The sequence below is a fragment of the Aspergillus brasiliensis genome, assembly GCF_001889945.1.
Source record: "Aspergillus brasiliensis CBS 101740 unplaced genomic scaffold ASPBRscaffold_7, whole genome shotgun sequence".
In the NCBI taxonomy this organism is placed as follows: Eukaryota; Fungi; Ascomycota; class Eurotiomycetes; order Eurotiales; family Aspergillaceae; genus Aspergillus; species Aspergillus brasiliensis.
Window position 1 is genome coordinate 441,862 of NW_027137448.1, and position 16,493 is coordinate 458,354.

Genomic DNA, 16,493 nt, shown 5'->3' on the forward strand with positions numbered 1-16,493 from the left:
TGTCTGTGACCGACGGATGATGTTTCACTGACGTGGTGCACGGGCGCAGCATCATCGCTTCTCTCTCTAATAATAGATCTACATCACATTTATAATAATGACAAAATACACCCACCGATGCATCAACTCTAAATGTCACTATAACTCAAGACAAAACACATCGATGCCTAAGGCCTCAGTACGGGCTTCTAATATAACCTAAACAGGTAAGGTACAGGGCGGTGGCCAAGCCAGACCAATCACAGGCGAACCATGGCGTTGACTGCCGGCTTATCGGGATATCCTAGAATGCGCGGTGCGATGAATGAGGCTGTAGAGTATCCCTTCAATGGACATGTCTTCTGCAGGGCCGACAGGCTGGTCCCACGTGCTGCCCTAGATTATTCCCAATAGTCCGAGCATTACTTTCAAGTTCCGGCGAAATCCCTCTCCACGGACGAGTCTGATTGAATGAATGGGCTGCCTGCTAAAGGTCATCGCCGGTTCATGCAGCCTCCGCGACGGCAAAGGGGCACAACGACGGATCCTATGCGGACGATATGTTGGCGACTAATGCTGGTATGATACATGATGGTACTGCGGTATCTATAAATGATGCTGTTGGAGTAAATCAGGTATGTTGTTTGCACTAATGAGTCAATGAAATACAATCTATCTTGCGCTGGATGCTCGCTTCTTCCCATAATGTACGTTTTGGGTGGCAAGCTTAATGCTCACTTTGTGATGCCTCGATTCCTTCAGATACAAACCCCCGGTATAGATTGTCCCGTGACTGCGAAGGACGATGAAGCTCTCAATTCAACCGGCCCCGATTCTGCCGCAGATACCACCGTAACCACGGTTTCTACGCCCACGCCTGTCACGCCTCAATCGGAACACTTAACGTTGTCAAAGCCTATCACACTGAATACTCAGACGGGGAAGATTGAGAACCTGCAGTACTCAGATAACTATATTGGCGTTGGTGTTTTGAGGAAGCTCAATGCAAGTTGTGGTGATGCAGCGGTCCCTATCGAACCCGATGACTTCCCGGCAATGGAAATCGCGGCCTTGGAAAAAAACAGCTGGATCTGGACTGAGACGATAACATTTGGGGAAGATCCATTGTGGTGTGGTGTTCGCGTTTATGTGCTGCCTGACGACGTCGGGCGAAAGTCCATACCGCGGTCGAGCACAGCGTTAAGGCGCGCACTCAAGACAGTCATGCTGAGGATCGACAGATCAGTTGAAGCGTGGAACGGCATTTTACATGTAGATCTGAAGGCTGTCGTTGACCCTGTGGGTGGCCTGGAGGACGAGTCTCTCTGGTACATCTTCAATACGCTGCAGGACCCGGAACCTAAATTGGAAAGTATAAGGAGCATGTATGCAAGAAGAGCAATGCGAGAGTTGCTTACAGTGACTGCGCGTGGAGAGGAGGAATCAGGTCAGGATTATTCCGGGGTGCTGGGTCTCAAGACGCCTCTGTACCCTTACCAGCGTCGATCGGCTGCTACTATGGTCCAGCGGGAAGCGCAGCCTGCGCAGATGTTGGATCCGCGGCTGCAAGCGTTCAAGAGCCCTAGAGGCGACGAGTACTACTACGACAAGGAAGAAGGGAGCATATTCCGGGAGAAGAAGATGTATTCGGAGGCCTGTGGAGGTATGCTGTCTATGTGAGATTGTGTGAATAGCTGTCTGACTAGGCATAGGGATTCTTGCGGAGACCATGGGATGCGGCAAGACACTCATTTGCTTGGCTGTAATTCTGGCAACGCGTGGTCATTTCCCCGAAATACCGCTCGAGTACCAGGAGATGAAGAACCCCGTCCGACAAGTGACGGGGAGTCTTGTGGAGATGGCGGCGGCGACAGCAGGCCGGTTCTCGTTACCCTGGAAAACCCACTTCGACACTCTGGGCTACTACGGCACATTCTATGAGCGATGTGTTCAGGAATGTGAGAGGCAACGTGGCGCCTATACTATACCTCCACCACCGGCAAGGCACAAAGGTCGAAGTGGAGTGGCGTATCCTAGACCGCCGCCTCAACAACTCCGTCTTTGTTCGGGGACGTTGATCATCGTGCCCCCGAATCTGGTCAACCACTGGCAGAATGAAATCTCGGCACACACTGATGGCTTGAGGGTACTTGTACTACGGAACAGTTTTGACAAGACTCCTGCACCAGATGAGCTTCTGCAGTACGACGTTGTTTTGTTTTCGCGAATCCGCTTCGAAAAGGAGGCGGGTGAGGTGGTCAATAACAGACGTAGTGCATTTACGCCCGAGGAGTCCCCTTTGACGAAACTTCACTGGCTTCGGATCATCGTTGATGAAGGCCACAATGTGGCTGGTAGTGGTAATCGGACCACCATGATGCATATTCTGAGTCAGCTACACATTGAGCGTCGGTGGATAGTGTCAGGAACCCCGTCCAGCGGGCTGTATGGGGTAGAAGTCAGCCTGGCTTCGCAGGAGACACATACCAGCGAAACTGATCTAACCGAGGCTACTACGACTGTACTCCGAGGTAGAAAGAAGACAGGGAACGCCTTGGATAGTGAGCTCAAGGACCTCGACAAGCTACGATATATCGTGATTGACTTTCTCGACTTGAAGCCGTGGTCTAACCCTCGTACAAGTGACCCTGCTAACTGGACAAAGTACATTAAGCCCGTTGGTGAAGATGGCAGGCGACGGAAAGCACAGTCTCTCCGGGCTACCCTACAGAGCCTTGTCGTGCGACACCGCATGGAGGTCATCCACAGTGAGATCCCTCTACCAAGACTGCATAACAAAGTCGTCCATCTGGAGCCTACCTATTACGATAAACTGAACCTGAACATGTTCATCTTCGGCTTGGCTGTCAATGCCGTCACTTCGGAGCGCAGCGACCAAGATTACATGTTCCATGCTCGCAACCGCAAGCACCTTAGCACTGTAATCAGCAACCTTCGCCAAGCAGGGTTTTGGTGGGCTGGCTCGGACGACATCTCTCCAACGATCGACATCGCCTTGAAGCACCTGGAATTACGCTCGGATAAAACAAGCGAAGAGGATATAGAGACATTACGCGAAGGTGTCCGTATTGCACAGACGGCTCAAGCATCTGGATGCTGGTGCGCTTTCAAACGGATGCATGAACTCGGTGTTCTCATTCAGGACTTTCCTGAACACGCTCGGAGTATGTGGGCAATTGATTCTTCGGTTGCACACCAAGAGCCACTTCTCCTGGGCATCACCCAGGCGCGACATGCACAGAGATTTGTCACAAAGCACCTGAACACGTACGACCCAGCAGAAGGGCTTGCCGGTGCAGGGATCAAGGCCCGTCGCGAGCTCTCGGGGCGAGAAGGGGACAATCTAAGTCCGAAGAAGACCACACCAGACAAGCCTGTCAAGAGCAACTCACCTAAAAAGACATACACTAAGGGACTATTCAAGACCCTACCGAAGGAGTCCCCTCTCATGCAAGCCAAATTGGTCGCCACGGCCTCAGCAAAGCTGACATACCTCCTTGATCAAGTGTCCGAGCTGCACAAAACCGAGAAAATCATCATCTTCTACGACAACAACAACGCCGCCTTCTGGATAGCCGAAGGCCTTGAACTCCTTGGCGTAGATTTTCGCATCTACGCCAGCACCCTGAAACCCACCATGAGAGCAGAGTACCTCGCCCTATTCCGCGAGTCGGAAGAAGTACGCGTCCTCCTAATGGACCTGCGTCAGGCATCGCACGGCCTGCACATCGCAAACGCCTCCCGCGTCTTCATAGTCAATCCCATCTGGCAACCAAACGTCGAAAGCCAGGCCATCAAACGAGCCCATCGAATCGGGCAGACCCGCCCTGTGTTCGTCGAGACCCTCGTCCTTAAAGACACCCTAGAAGACAAGATGTTGAAGCGCAGAAAAGCAATGACCGACAGTGAGATCCACCACGCCGAACGAGATCTCCTGGACGACAGCACCATGAGTTCCATTATCCAGAACGAGCGTTACATCCCGGTGCCTGAAACCGAAGCGTCTAGCGTTACTCGAGGCGCGTTCTTGAAACACCCAGCTGGCCTGTTCGACCGGCACAAGCTTGCTGTTGCCGATGACGAGGAGGAAGGAATAATAAGCAGGCCGAGTCTACCAGAACACGACAACACTCCGCGGAAGCGGAAACATGTCAGGACTGTTGACCTAGGCGAGAGCACCGACGAGCCCGATCTCGTCACGCCGAAGCGGCGCAAATCTCCTGGTCTGGATTTTCTCTCGCCGCAGGGCATCCTCATGACTCCACCAACAGCTTGGAGCCGACCTCCTCGGGATCCACTATGTCCGGCAGCGGTGTCTCCAGCCTCTGAAATGGATAGTGCTCACGCGAGTACTGATGGTGCAGAAACAGTGGGTAAACCGGTAAAGAAGAGGGTGTCTTTGTTCGGAGGAGCGTGTCCAGAGTGACCCAACAGAATACTGTACTTAGATGGCTGTACAATGGATTATACCCACAATTACATACACACATATAGCAAAACAGTGTAACAATGGAACATACCCAGTGCCTCATCCATTTATCCTTTGTGAATCTAAGAATCTGCCTGACTGGTCATACAACAATCCGCGATAAGCAAAACCTCCTCCGATCCGATAAGGCTGCCCCACCCTATCCCATCAGCCCCACCATCCTGATATCACATCACGTCTTCAACTTCCAACTTTCCCTTTTCCACATTCATGATTGCGCCCTTTCTTTCTCACACACTCACCATATCTTCCCCAAAATGCCTCCTCCACCACCCCCTCAAAAGCAAAAACCAAATACAACCATAATCGCCATCTCCGGCCCCTCCAGCAGCGGCAAGACCACTCTCGCACGACTTCTCCAGCGCATCTTCTCCAAATTAGTAGTAACCCCGCAGACAACAAACACAAATCTCCGAACATTCATCGTCCACGAAGACGACTTTTACCATCCAGATGACAAGTAAGTATACATCCCCGTCACCTCCCAATCTTCAAACCAACTCATTGAATCAATCCTTGTTACTAATGAACAATGAATAAATAGAATCCCCCTAATCCCGCACCCACGCGACCCCACAACCCAAATCCAAAACTGGGATACGCTCTCCGCACTCGACATCCCATTCCTCAGCGCAGCATTATCCTACATCCATGAACACGGACATCTCCCGCCGGGACTACGCTCCAAGGAGGATTTGAATGATGTAGCGGAGTCCGGGGTGTCAGAGGAAGTTGTGGATCGGATGAGGGAGGTGGTTAGGGGACGGGTACCGGATTACTATCTTCTTGATACGACTAATTCTAGTGATAGTTCTGGGGATGGTTCTGGTTCTGAGGAAGGGGAAAGGGATGGTGTTAGGACTATCGTCTTCCTGGAGGGATTTCTGTTATTCGCACCTCCCAAGGAGGAAGATCCGGACCATGGGTTGAGGGATGTGCATGATAAGATGGATGTGAGGTTGTTTTTGCCTGCGAGGTATGACAATGTCAAGGAGAGGAGAGAGGGGAGGAGTGGGTATGTGACTATTGGGCCGGCGCCGGTGCAGGAGGGTGCTGGTGGTAGTACGGAGTTGCCGCAGAGAGGGTCAGTGGAGATGGATCTGGAGGCGGAGGATGATCGGCCGCCGCAGAATTTCTGGGAGGATCCGCCGGGATATGTTGATGATATCGTGTGGCCGAATTATGTGCAGGATCATGCGTGGTTGTTGTTGCCGGAAGGGGAAGGGGCGGCTCAGACGACGTGGAGGAATGCAGATACGCAGGAGCTGGTCCGACGGGTGGGACAGGGAGTGAATCTGAGATTGGATGCGGGTGTAACGGTGGCCCCTGGACAGGGAGAGGCGTCCATGACGGACATTCTCGAGTGGGCTGTCGAGGAAGTTCTCAAGCATATTGCGGAAACAGAAGGACAATAAGAACCTGGTTCATCTGTAGTAGCTAACTACAAAGTGTACCTCCCCGACACCCTCCTTTTGCCATTTCTCTCATTACCTATTCCTGCTAGCCCCTAAAGTTGCGCGACAATCTCCTCGCCATGAACCTCGCTGTCGACTGGGCCCCGCCACCCAAGCCAGTAATCAATTCTGTCGCGGAAAGTCATTTCATGTTCAGCTTGCGGTAACTCAAGGCTTTGCGCTTCAGCTGGTGCCGACCTGGTTGATTCGTGATCCGCTTTCGTGGCCTCAGCAGCCATTCTTGCCTCCTCGTTTGCCTCTACAAACACACTGACGCCTTGTGTTAAATCTGGATCGTTCTTGGTATTGCCCTCCCCTGATGTATCAGGCTGACCGATGTAGCTCCGCCAATGTACTGTCGGCGATTGACTCATGTTAAGGCTTCCCGCATCCAAATTGGCAACGGTGGATGTCGCCTTAGTTGGCGAAGCCACAGCATCAATAATGGTATTGTTGAGCCAGAACGCAAGAATAGTTCCCAGAACGTAGATAGCGCACACGAAAACGAGTCTCATCTTCTGTATAGCGTTCTGTGATCTCGGAATGACCATGTTTACGCAATCACCAAGTGACTGTTTATCCTCAGCAGATGACAATCCATCTTCTTTGGCCAACAAGCCATGCTTGGAAACGTCCTCTGCGAGATCTCCCACGGCAGCAACGGTCTCCCTTATATCTGCGGGCTTCTCCGAGTCATCAAACCCAGGTCCCTCCTCTTTGTAGCCACGAGAACGCTCAATGCGTGAGAGTGATACAGCCTCCACTTTTTCAAATGTTTGTCGGAGGTGATGTCTAACACGGTCACTGGGGCTGGAAAACGCAGGGTAGATCCGCGGGAGCCAACTGATTGCTTGGGGTTGGGAAAGCCGAACTGTCCAATTCACACAGAACAATTCAAGATCTCGGGGAGAGCAAATTATCTGTAGGTACGAAGAACCCATACCGACGTTCTCTCTTGCTGGAATATGGATCATCTTCAGACCGCTTTCTTGAGAATCAAGTTTGCTGCGGAACACACTATCTGGACCCCCGTCGACGGAGAGAATGAGACAGCATGTTTCGGCCCAAAAGCAACGGTTGTGCAGCCTGACGGAGCAAACAGCGTGGTATTTTGCCTGTAGTTCTGGCGGACTTTCTGCTTTGACAGAGGCCACTGCGTATTCGGCCCTAATCTCCTGGTGTACAGTGAAGTCCTTGACAACTCCGTAAAACTTCCGCTCGCACCGTTGAAGCGGGATCACTAGGTCGCCTCTGTAGCTGAACTCAGCCAAAAAGCAATTTTCCACAATCTTATGCCTCTGTAGGTTCGTCGTACGGAACTCGAGACCATACTTTTCTGGCAGAAGGAAGAGGAGGTATCCAAACTCGCCAGTCACCAACTTGGGTAGGCCTTGGATTACCAAATCGTTCCATTCACTCTGCTTTCTTCGCCGCAGGAAGACGGATATGGTGACAATGAACTTGTAGTGTCCTGGCTGAAGATTAAAGGGACTTTTGACCGATAGGATACCACGGCTAATAGTGAATACCGGATCACAATGTATATCTGAACGTGACTCGCCATCAAGAGTTTGCGTGCAGGTCTCTTTTCCATCGGTAACCTTTCGATGTGAAGGTTGCGGTATGGTGAGCTTGGGAAGTGGACGAGTCTTTGCGATTTCATCTGGTTCGCTATCAGTAACCACAGGTACCTCTCTGGAGCCGGATTTGAGTAGTGGCGACTCTTTTACATCTAGAACAGATGGTGCTGAGCCGGCATTTGACTGTTTCCCGGAGGGGTCTTTCCACACTTCTCTCGATGCTTGCTTAGTGCCGTCATTTGAGGGCACAGGAAACGGTACAACCTCGTCAATCACTGAGAAGTCTGTATTAACCTCATCAAAGCCGGACCTCACAACCACTGGCTTTTCAGGAATATGAATCGGTTCTTTGCTAGTGTCTGAATGTGCCGGTGATGAGTTGCTGGCCTCGAGTTTCACGCCACTTGCTGTTTTCTTGACCTCAGAATTATTGGCTACACCCTTTGCTTGAGTACTGCCGGAAGACCTCACTAATGTCGTGTGGTCAGTCTGAGATACGGACTCCCCGCTGAGCTGGTTATCGTGTTTTTCCTTGGAAAGCAGGTGTCCATCGTGACCTGTCCAGCCCTGAGGCACTTTCTTTTTTGGCTCAACTCTTGTAGGACTGGTGCTGGCAGTATGGTTCCGCTGCGTCGCTTTCCTACTATAATCCTCTTCCGTATCCGAACCCGGCTGAGAGTCCGTTAGGCCTGCCGCTGTGGCACTTCTTTTCCTTAGACGATGCTGCTCGACAAAATCTATAAGCGCAGTATACTCATCGCCCAGATTGCGTACAGTTGATGAATGAGCCAAAGGTTGACCCAGCTGATCGGTTCCAGTATGGCAACTGAAATTGTCCTCAGCAGTCCCATCAACCGAAGATACTAGATCTCGAGCCGAACGCTCGACATTTGCGGACACATGTCCCCCAGAAACCTCTGAGCCAGATATCGGAGACCGTGCCGAGTAAGACTCTGTGGTAGAAGAAAAGGCGAATAAAGGGCTCGGAGGGGAGCTTGAGCTTGACCAAGTACCGTCACTATACTGGTCAGGCTGAAGCCGAACCAACTGTGTATCGACGATAGAAACTCCGGAAGATCTGATATTCAAGATGGATAGCTGCGTGCTCGGGATACAGTGGGCCTAAGGAGTCCAAAGAAGGGAAGAGTTATCGATGAGAAGCGGACAAAGCAGAGTCATGGGAATTGTAGCAGCTCACCACCATAGATATTCTGCAGTTGACGGGCTCATCTAGGCTACCGCTCCAGGTACTTCGAATATCCAAATTGGAGACTTCCGGAGAAGCCTGAAGCCGTGATGGATGGCATTCGTCTTTGTAAGAAGCCATGATTAGAAGTGTGCGTGGTGTGAACGATGCGTTGGTAAGTAAGAATATCAGAGCAGATTCGGACGGACGACAACACAGCTGCGTGTAGGCGGAATGATTGTAAGATCAGAGTGGGGAGCAAGACTGAATGAGTGAATGCTAGCAGCTGTGGAGAGTGAAGGTGAGGCAGTCAATAGGGGAAGAAACTGTTTGAACTTGCACCTCGAGTTGGGAATCTCCCACACCCAAAAAAGGAAGGCAACACCCGGCCTATCCTCAGGCAGCCACCCTTATACTCTGCGGATACAATTTCGGTGCTTGAAGGGATCTTACTCCACCTGATTTGCCTCGAGATACTTCAATTTAATAATAATGAGAAGTGGCAGCATAGCCATTAAGCTACCCATCTCAAGTCAAATTCTGTTTCAAGTTAATATGTACAATGAAAGTCAACCGTCCAGCCATCATCCGTCGTCACTCGATCCAAAAGCCGTAACCATAACATAAAACGGGGAATAGAAATAACAATCAAACACCTGTAGTATGGTTATCCCATTTTGAATCCCCGAGGCGCCATTTATCCCCAGAGCCCGATTCTTGTTCCCAATAAAAAGCAAAACACCCGTCCAACTGTCTATCCAAGGAGGTAAAAGCAAAGAGAGAGAAAGAAACAACCAGAGCGAATTCGACAAGCAACCGGGCCATAGTAGCTAAGCACTCCGGAACCACTCAGCGCGGGGTCCCATTCGCCGAAGCAGGATGCTCAAAAGCCGCCTGGCCAGGCGTAGAACCGTACCTGTCCACTTCGTTGGTAGCAATAGGTTGTGATGGAAGAATCGGCGTCGCTGCTTGAGATGATTGGTCGAAGTAACCTCGTGCCGCTGCACCGTTTGTTCCTTGAGCAAAATTTCGATTCCGTTGTTGCAAAGGAGGAAGGATTGTGGACCCAGTCTGGTATTGCGAACGAGGGTAGCTTTGTGGCATCATTGCTCCCGTCGAGTCCGCTGTCTATCCAGAGTAATACACGGTTCTTAGCTTCTCGTCCTTAACGACGGGTGGTAGGCGGAGTCCATACAGGAGTACCAGGCGCGTTGACCATTCCTAAGGACTGCATCGTGGCCTGCTGGCTGGATCGACCGTGTGCCCCAGGGTCTTGCATCTGGGGTACCTGAGTGGAGGACGGAATTCCGTAAGACATCTGCTATATTGTTAGCGTCCTTCAGAAAACCTCCAACCTCTGGAAACGGCACTTCGTGGGGACATTTGCCGTCCTCCCAAAAAGCCGGATCTTTCGAGGAATCAATGAACCTGGCAGACGAACCGCATAATCTGGAACCCCTGTGTGCCCCGCAGGATAGCTCTGCATCATAGGAGTTGCATAGCCGCCTGGCTGATTGTAGATCGCCGTTTGAGGGTACGCATCCATCTGACGCATCCGCCCCTCCGCGTCATACATGCCTCGAGTCCCAAGGTCTATAGACGACATTCGCGGCCGCTTACTGGGGTGTGTCTGCTGCCCATAGTACCCATAGTCTCGACTCGTTGTCGGGTAAGCGCTGAACGCGTTGCTTGGCATCTGGATCGAAGAACGATCGGGCGAGCGCGGAATTGGCTGCGGATACTCCTCCGGCCGGGGTACAGGTCGTTTGCTGTCTCACTGGTCAATCATACAAAATTACTTCTCGCAGATTTCCCAGCCACTCGGCTACTTTACTCACATTAATGTTCGTGGCTCTTTTCTGATTCTCAACTTCACACCTTGGTCCGCAAAGGATCTGGAGAGGAATGTCGATTCTGCCATGCCCGGAAAGCTCTTTGGCGGGTACACTAGACGGAGTCAGGAGCTGCATTCTCAGGACAAGGGTTCGCGAGGAAGTGAACGAACCGGTAAATCTATCTGTGATGATGGACTTCAAATGGGTTACGACGTCCCTTTAACGCCGCACAATCAGCATGCGCTTCACAGAGGCTGTGGAGACACTCCTTGATGAGCTATCACAGGGCCAACAGGAAACCTACTTTCGCATTTCAAAGAGAGTGAACTTGAGCCGAAAATCTCCCTCGATTTTTACTGACAAGTCCCCCCAAACGAAGAATCCCCCATCTGAGCCAGTCCAGTCAGTAAACCGTTCTCAAGTCTGTTCTCAGGCTCACTCCAAGACCACACTTACCGCTATTGTCCACGTCCTTCAACCTGTGGAGCGACGAAACCAGTGTTCCAGTCAGAGCAGTGGACGGGGCCACGGGAACTGGATTGTCCTCTGACGCATCATACAAGCTGCAGCACATAAAATAATAAGGGCTCTGCAAGTAATGCCTATCGGTGTTTTTGTCAGTGGGCTCAATTCTCCAACACGGCACAAGTTTCAAGCGCGAACACCTACTGCGCAAGATAGGTCCCCTCCTCTCTTACTCGAATCTGCACAATCGGCGGTGGATCTACTGGCTTGCGTTCTGCAGCGCGGAAACGGTTCCCAAGTCAACCTTTGCTCGTCCGTAGGGAAGGGTGTTTCTCCGGAAAAGAAAACGGGAAGAGACTCGGCAAAAGCAGGCGTTTCCACATACCTTTCTCCTTCCCACCCGCCACGCGCGCCCGGTTGGGCTGCTGGCGAACGATCAGGTCAAAGTCGGAGCTGGTAATCATAGTCAGTTGGATGCCCTGGGTAGCTGAGTAAGAGTTGAAGTTATTTTTGACGAGGATCAGCAAACCGGGAGGACAAACCTCTGAGTATCGCGGGCAAGGGAAGCGTCCGGAAACGTCGACGCACTCATCAAGGCGAGCTCTCAAGGATCGAACCTAAGCAAATACGAGAGCCAAAGGATCAAGTCGGATATCCGCAAGGACGGACAGCTGCGAACCACGTCTGAACAGCAGAAGGTGGCCAGGGGAAAAGTGAGATATGATGAAGAAACAAAGAATGAACCGATGGATTAACAGCAGGGAAGAAGAGTTCGGGACTCTGGAACCTAGCAGCCAGCGGACTTGTGGTTCGACGAAGCACTAGAAGAGAGAATGATACACGGTGGGGGTGAAAGAGGGGAGTTGGGGTTGGTTAAAGATGGGACACGACGGTATGATTGACTAGTTAGTCAGTCCGTAGCAGCTGGAGCTGGACCTTCGACCCAACTTCCGGAGTGGAGAATCCGTAAGGAAAACGCCGTCTGGGCTGCCACTTGCGTCGGGACGCTTGGGAAGGATGGCCGAAATTGCAGTAGTACCGTCAAGTAGTTTTCGAGCTGCGATGAGGCGAATGCGGTACGAAAACGGCGCCGAGAAGGAAGAAAAAGATGGATGGTGTCGTCAGAATGCAAGCGGCAAGAGCCAGCCGAGCACGGTTCCAGACAAACCTTAACCAGCCAATTCGACCCAAGTGGATTGCTAAGTAAGTTGCTTTGCTTCCTTTTCCACTTCTTCTCACTGTGACTGGGCTGCTTTCTTTTGGCTCTTATAGGAGGAGAGAGCTTCTTGAGTTTGCGGCTGTTGCTGCTGCTTCTGCTTCTGCGGCTCCGATTCGAAAATAATGTAGTAGAAGGGCGTTCGTCACTTTTCTTTATTTTCCTCTTCTTCTTATTTTCTTTTTTTTTTTTTTTGCCCTTTTCCTCTTTTGCCCTCTTCTCTTTTTTTCTCCGATTAAACTCTTTGGATTTTTCTCTTTTTTTCTCGCTTTCTTTTGGGTTTTGTTTTCCCCCTCCACTCTCTTTATGTGTCGGTCTTCTTCTCTTTCGCTTGTTTTTGCTTGTTAATCGGAGACTTCTTTTTTCTGTAAGAAAAAATTTTTTTTCCTCTCTTTTCGAACCCTTTCCTGTAATTTTTTTTTTATTTTACCCTTGGAGGAATATTCTTCACGTGAGGATGAAACGTCGTGGGTGCCTGGCCAATCTTTCTTATGGCTCCTTCACCTGAAGAAAATTCCGGGAATCCCAATGGTGCTCTGCTGCGACCGTGGTAGTGTCTGGGTCATTCAATGGACGCCCGGGTCTAGACGTCACAGATCGCGCGGCCGAGTAAAGAGAGAAAAAATAATAAAAAAGATTTAAAAGGGAAAATCACAGACCAACTCAGGCGGAAATCAAAATAATTTTCGCGCCCCTCCTTCAAAACAAAATTTGCCCAAAAGTCAAATGAATAATAATAGTAGCAGCAGCAGCAATAGTAGTTTGAAGCGAGCGAGCACTAGGTGTGGCGGGATTGAACACCGCCCAGCGATCAGACGGTAGCTGAACGATGGGTCAACAAAGTCGCCTCTGACAGGTCTCTGACGCACAAAAATCCACGAAAATAAATGCGTGGTGCCCGTGGTGTGTCAAAATTAGGAAGTCTAGGGTAAAAATTTACTGGAAATCAAGAGGACAGCCAGCTGAAGGGTGAACCAGACAAATGGCCTAGTGGAGCTGTACCGGAAATCACAGAGCAACGCCGGCCACTGTTCGGCCGTCGAATAGTATCGTTCCCAGTCAGGTCAAACCACGGTTGGGCACGCGGGCTAGGGTGTTGTATCAGCCTTGACGATCCGACAGGAACCGCAGCGACATGGAGATGATGCGCACATTGGCAAGTCCCGAGAGGAGGTCAAAAAAGAAACGAGGGAGGGGAAATGACAAAAAGTCGCATTCAACTGCGGCCACCTGCGCAAGACTGAAAGTCTACTTCCCTCCTTCTAGGCCGGATCGCCTGAGAATTGACAACAGACGACTGATTCGAGTTAGGCACGAAATCCACCGCGTTTGCGGCAAGCCACTACCCCCTTCCCCGAGCAATTCCCCAACCCACACGCGCAACGGCGTGGTCTCGTGCGCGTGGAGATGGAGCCGGCTATGCAAGTGATCAGACCCGTATCTAGGCGCCACGCAGGGTCTCCAGTTCTTGATTTGGCGCCAGTGAAGTGGTTTTATGCTGGTCGGTGCGCGCGTCTCAAGTCTCCAGCACAGACTCGTACTGTATCGTCGTTCCCTCAGCACTGTAGTGAGGAGTACCCGGATTATCTCTGCGCTGGTTTAGGCAGAGCGACGCTCATCCGTAGATAGGCCCTTTAGTCCGTCGCCCTTTTTCAGTGCTGGCTCCTACTTATCCGCCTATCAAAGTTTCCCTGCATTTCGGCCGAGGAGTCAGCATCCCAAGCAGCAACATCATCATCTCTCCTCCATCACCTCACGCCCCTTCACACCACGGCGGATATGATCAATAACGACAGAGCATCACAAGGACACGACGAACCATTGACTGACCTCTTATGACATCCACTTAGAACCGTGTTTCTAGACAAAGGGAAGATCCAAGGTCGACAAGACGGCAGGAGGGGTTCAGGGCCCCAAGGCCCACTCAATATCCTTTGAGCCCTTTGTTGGACTCGAGCTGATCCGTCAATCAAATTAACTTTGATCAAGCAATTCGATACTGGGGCCCTTTGGAGGCTGCCTACCTATTCTGTACCCGTTCTTTAGTCGCGTGTTCTTGCTTGGGTTTGTTCGGGGAGGAGCGCTGACTTGTCTATTGATTTCCAAAGATGCTGAAGGGAGGGTGGATGAAAGAAGATTGTGGGCGGTAGTTGTCAACGCGATGCGGTTTGGCCGAGAAGCACGGCGACGAGATAGTGCTGCTTTTGCTACTGCTGCCAACCCCGGTCTGTGTCACGAGGGCCCATCCCCTGTCTGTTCGTCTTCCCCTCGACAGCAAAGGCTGCAGCCAATTCCAAAATTCCAAATCCCTTTGCTCGGGGATTTATTTCTTCGACCTTCGGCTGTTCCACTCTGTACTGACTTTTGTACGACAGTGGGATCGATCTCCCCTTATCTTGATATGTCTCACCCCGCGATGTTCGCAAGTTGAGAATGTCCTCGGCGATGACGCTCCAAGTGCAATGTAACCCGACGATTGTGGACAACCACCACTCTGGCCGGCAAACGAAAAAAAGAAAAAGAAGGGATATGAAAGAGAGAGACAGAAATAAATATGAAATCGATCGCAATGAGAATAGTGCACCAGAAGTGGGAGTGGGCCTCTTTTCAACGTGCAGGCGTGGGGAAAAGGTCGGGCTCGAAAGTCAACCTTTTAGCTTCTGCTGCTGCTACTGCTGCTGCTGCTGCATTCCTGGGACCTAGCCCGAGAGATGCATCACATTGCCTGGAATTTGACACGCAGGTCGCAGAGCTTGCGTCCCGCTCATACATTCATACCGTTATGCTGGAAGGTTGATTCGATGTCGGGGAACGGGGCGCTCACCCCTCAGCAGAGCCGGGCCGCCAGAGATCGGATCGCTGGGCTGATGCGGCGTTGAGGAAGTAAGCATGCATGAGTCGTTTCTGAAAACAGAGGGATCGTCGAGAGCGATTCTTCCCTCTCACTTGCCTAAGCGAGATTCAGCAATGAAGAGCTAACCTTACTTAAATAGTGTTGACCATCTGGTTGGACTACGCAGCCTCTCCATGCATAATCTGAGGGTCCCTGGTTCACGCTGTGTAAAAGCGCGGCTGAGATTTACGCTTCCTTGTTTCCTCCGTACAGCGCCCTTTTCCCCCCTTGGATTTTCCCATCTTGATTTTTCCCATTTCTTTTGGGATTATCATCCTGTTTTCCCCTTGTACCCTTTCTATTTTCGGGGTTCCTGGGGTACCTTCCACCATTTCCCCTCAGATGCACTGCATTGCGTACGGATCCTGGATCTTATTAGGTGGTAGTGGCAGCTGCATCTAGCCGCATCAACTGCGAAGCTACTGGTTCCAGGAGCCCGCAATCGCGATTCTCGCCAACCGCCAAGTGTCAAGTTCACCTGGATGATCGACTTGGGCTGAGAGACTGTATTTCTTCGTTCAGCGCAGCGACGGGCTCAACTATCTTCGCTAAGAGGTTGCCATTACCTCAGACACAAGTCCGAGATTCATCAAGAAAATTATCACGTAAAAAGGATCAGCAGAAAGCATGCGTCCGTTGATTGGCAATTCCAATGCAAGGGTGGCATAGACCAATGCCTAAATTTGTAAGGATATGGATGGGCAGATGTCCAGGATAGCGGAGCTTTGGACATGGTATCTGCAAGTCAGGAACGAAATCCATCACCGACGGGGAAAAAAAGGAAACCAGCGGAGAAAGGTTGATAAGAATTTCTGACGATTAATGCGGTTTATTCTGTCCGCCGCATGACTCAACCAAGCCATACGGTCGACGACGGAGGTAAGCAGAAATGGGAGGGGAAAGAAGAGAGGGGAAGAAGAAAAGAAAAAACAAAAACAGAAACAAAAACAAGAAAGAAAGAAAGCAAGAAAGAAAGAAAACAAGTACGGAGTATAATGGGGCAGCAGAATGGGGAGAAAAACCAAGGAAGACCAGCTCTAGTCCATTCATCACTTGTGGATGGGTACGGAGCACACACTTACAATCACACAAACACACACTGGGCCTGATCGACGGCGCCATAGACCGAAAGACCTGTCAGCAAGTCTCCGGATGTGATGCTACCATGGCGCCCTTAGTTCAAGAAATTTTCCTACACCAGTGTACCGATATTGCCACGTTTTGATGGCATAGTGTACAAGGTTACCGAGTCATGACAGCATAACAATGAAGCCTTGGGATGAACAATATTGTTGATTGATGGGTGCTGAATGGGCGAATAGCCACGGACGCACACAGACACAGACAGACACACACACACACACACACACACACA

At 50.9% G+C, this 16,493-nt stretch overlaps 4 protein-coding genes across 4 annotated transcripts; 2 read left to right on the forward strand and 2 right to left on the reverse strand.

Annotated features, from left to right (window-relative positions):
- Nucleotides 1-297: 297 nt before the first annotated feature.
- On the forward strand, nt 298-4,530 carry ASPBRDRAFT_153793 (DEAD/DEAH box helicase). Its single transcript, XM_067619371.1, has 3 exons — nt 298-614; nt 742-1,642; nt 1,692-4,530. Exons 1-3 carry the CDS (start codon nt 540-542, stop codon nt 4,424-4,426), a joined length of 3,711 nt encoding a protein of 1,236 aa, XP_067478216.1. The 5' UTR covers nt 298-539; the 3' UTR covers nt 4,427-4,530.
- Nucleotides 4,531-4,659: 129 nt separating this feature from the next.
- Nucleotides 4,660-6,037, forward strand: ASPBRDRAFT_43856 (ribosylnicotinamide kinase). The gene is made up of 2 exons (XM_067625073.1): nt 4,660-4,949; nt 5,034-6,037. The coding sequence occupies exons 1-2, from the start codon at nt 4,747-4,749 to the stop codon at nt 5,902-5,904; spliced, it is 1,074 nt and encodes a 357-aa protein (XP_067478217.1). The 5' UTR covers nt 4,660-4,746; the 3' UTR covers nt 5,905-6,037.
- ASPBRDRAFT_55626 (uncharacterized protein) lies at nt 5,997-8,850 on the reverse strand (the record flags this gene model as incomplete). The annotated part of the gene is made up of 3 exons (XM_067627415.1): nt 5,997-6,524; nt 6,576-8,645; nt 8,722-8,850. The coding sequence occupies 3 exons, from the start codon at nt 8,848-8,850 to the stop codon at nt 5,997-5,999; spliced, it is 2,727 nt and encodes a 908-aa protein (XP_067478218.1).
- Nucleotides 8,851-9,162: 312 nt separating this feature from the next.
- vosA lies at nt 9,163-11,813 on the reverse strand. Its single transcript, XM_067628127.1, has 10 exons — nt 11,552-11,813; nt 11,395-11,462; nt 11,214-11,283; nt 11,001-11,146; nt 10,849-10,933; nt 10,715-10,761; nt 10,548-10,656; nt 10,151-10,478; nt 9,905-10,027; nt 9,163-9,837 (listed from the first exon to the last, which is right to left on the reverse strand). Exons 1-10 carry the CDS (start codon nt 11,599-11,601, stop codon nt 9,559-9,561), a joined length of 1,305 nt encoding a protein of 434 aa, XP_067478219.1. The 5' UTR covers nt 11,602-11,813; the 3' UTR covers nt 9,163-9,558.
- Between the last annotated feature and the right edge of the window lie 4,680 nt (nt 11,814-16,493).

Excerpts from the sequence above, each read along its gene's own strand:
- ASPBRDRAFT_153793 (XM_067619371.1), top strand. The coding sequence starts at position 540 with ATGTTGGCGACTAATGCTGGTATGATACATGATGGTACTGCGGTATCT. Across the intron at positions 615-741 it reads ATGCTGTTGGAGTAAATCAG|ATACAAACCCCCGGTATAGA; the intron begins GTATGTTGTTTG and ends CGATTCCTTCAG. Across the intron at positions 1,643-1,691 it reads GTATTCGGAGGCCTGTGGAG|GGATTCTTGCGGAGACCATG; the intron begins GTATGCTGTCTA and ends GACTAGGCATAG.
- ASPBRDRAFT_43856 (XM_067625073.1), top strand. The coding sequence starts at position 4,747 with ATGCCTCCTCCACCACCCCCTCAAAAGCAAAAACCAAATACAACCATA. Across the intron at positions 4,950-5,033 it reads TTTTACCATCCAGATGACAA|AATCCCCCTAATCCCGCACC; the intron begins GTAAGTATACAT and ends ATGAATAAATAG.
- vosA (XM_067628127.1), bottom strand. The coding sequence starts at position 11,601 with ATGAGTGCGTCGACGTTTCCGGACGCTTCCCTTGCCCGCGATACTCAG. Across the intron at positions 11,463-11,551 it reads CTTGCCCGCGATACTCAGAG|CTCCGACTTTGACCTGATCG; the intron begins GTTTGTCCTCCC and ends TATGATTACCAG. Across the intron at positions 10,028-10,150 it reads CAGGGGTTCCAGATTATGCG|ATGTCTTACGGAATTCCGTC; the intron begins GTTCGTCTGCCA and ends ACAATATAGCAG.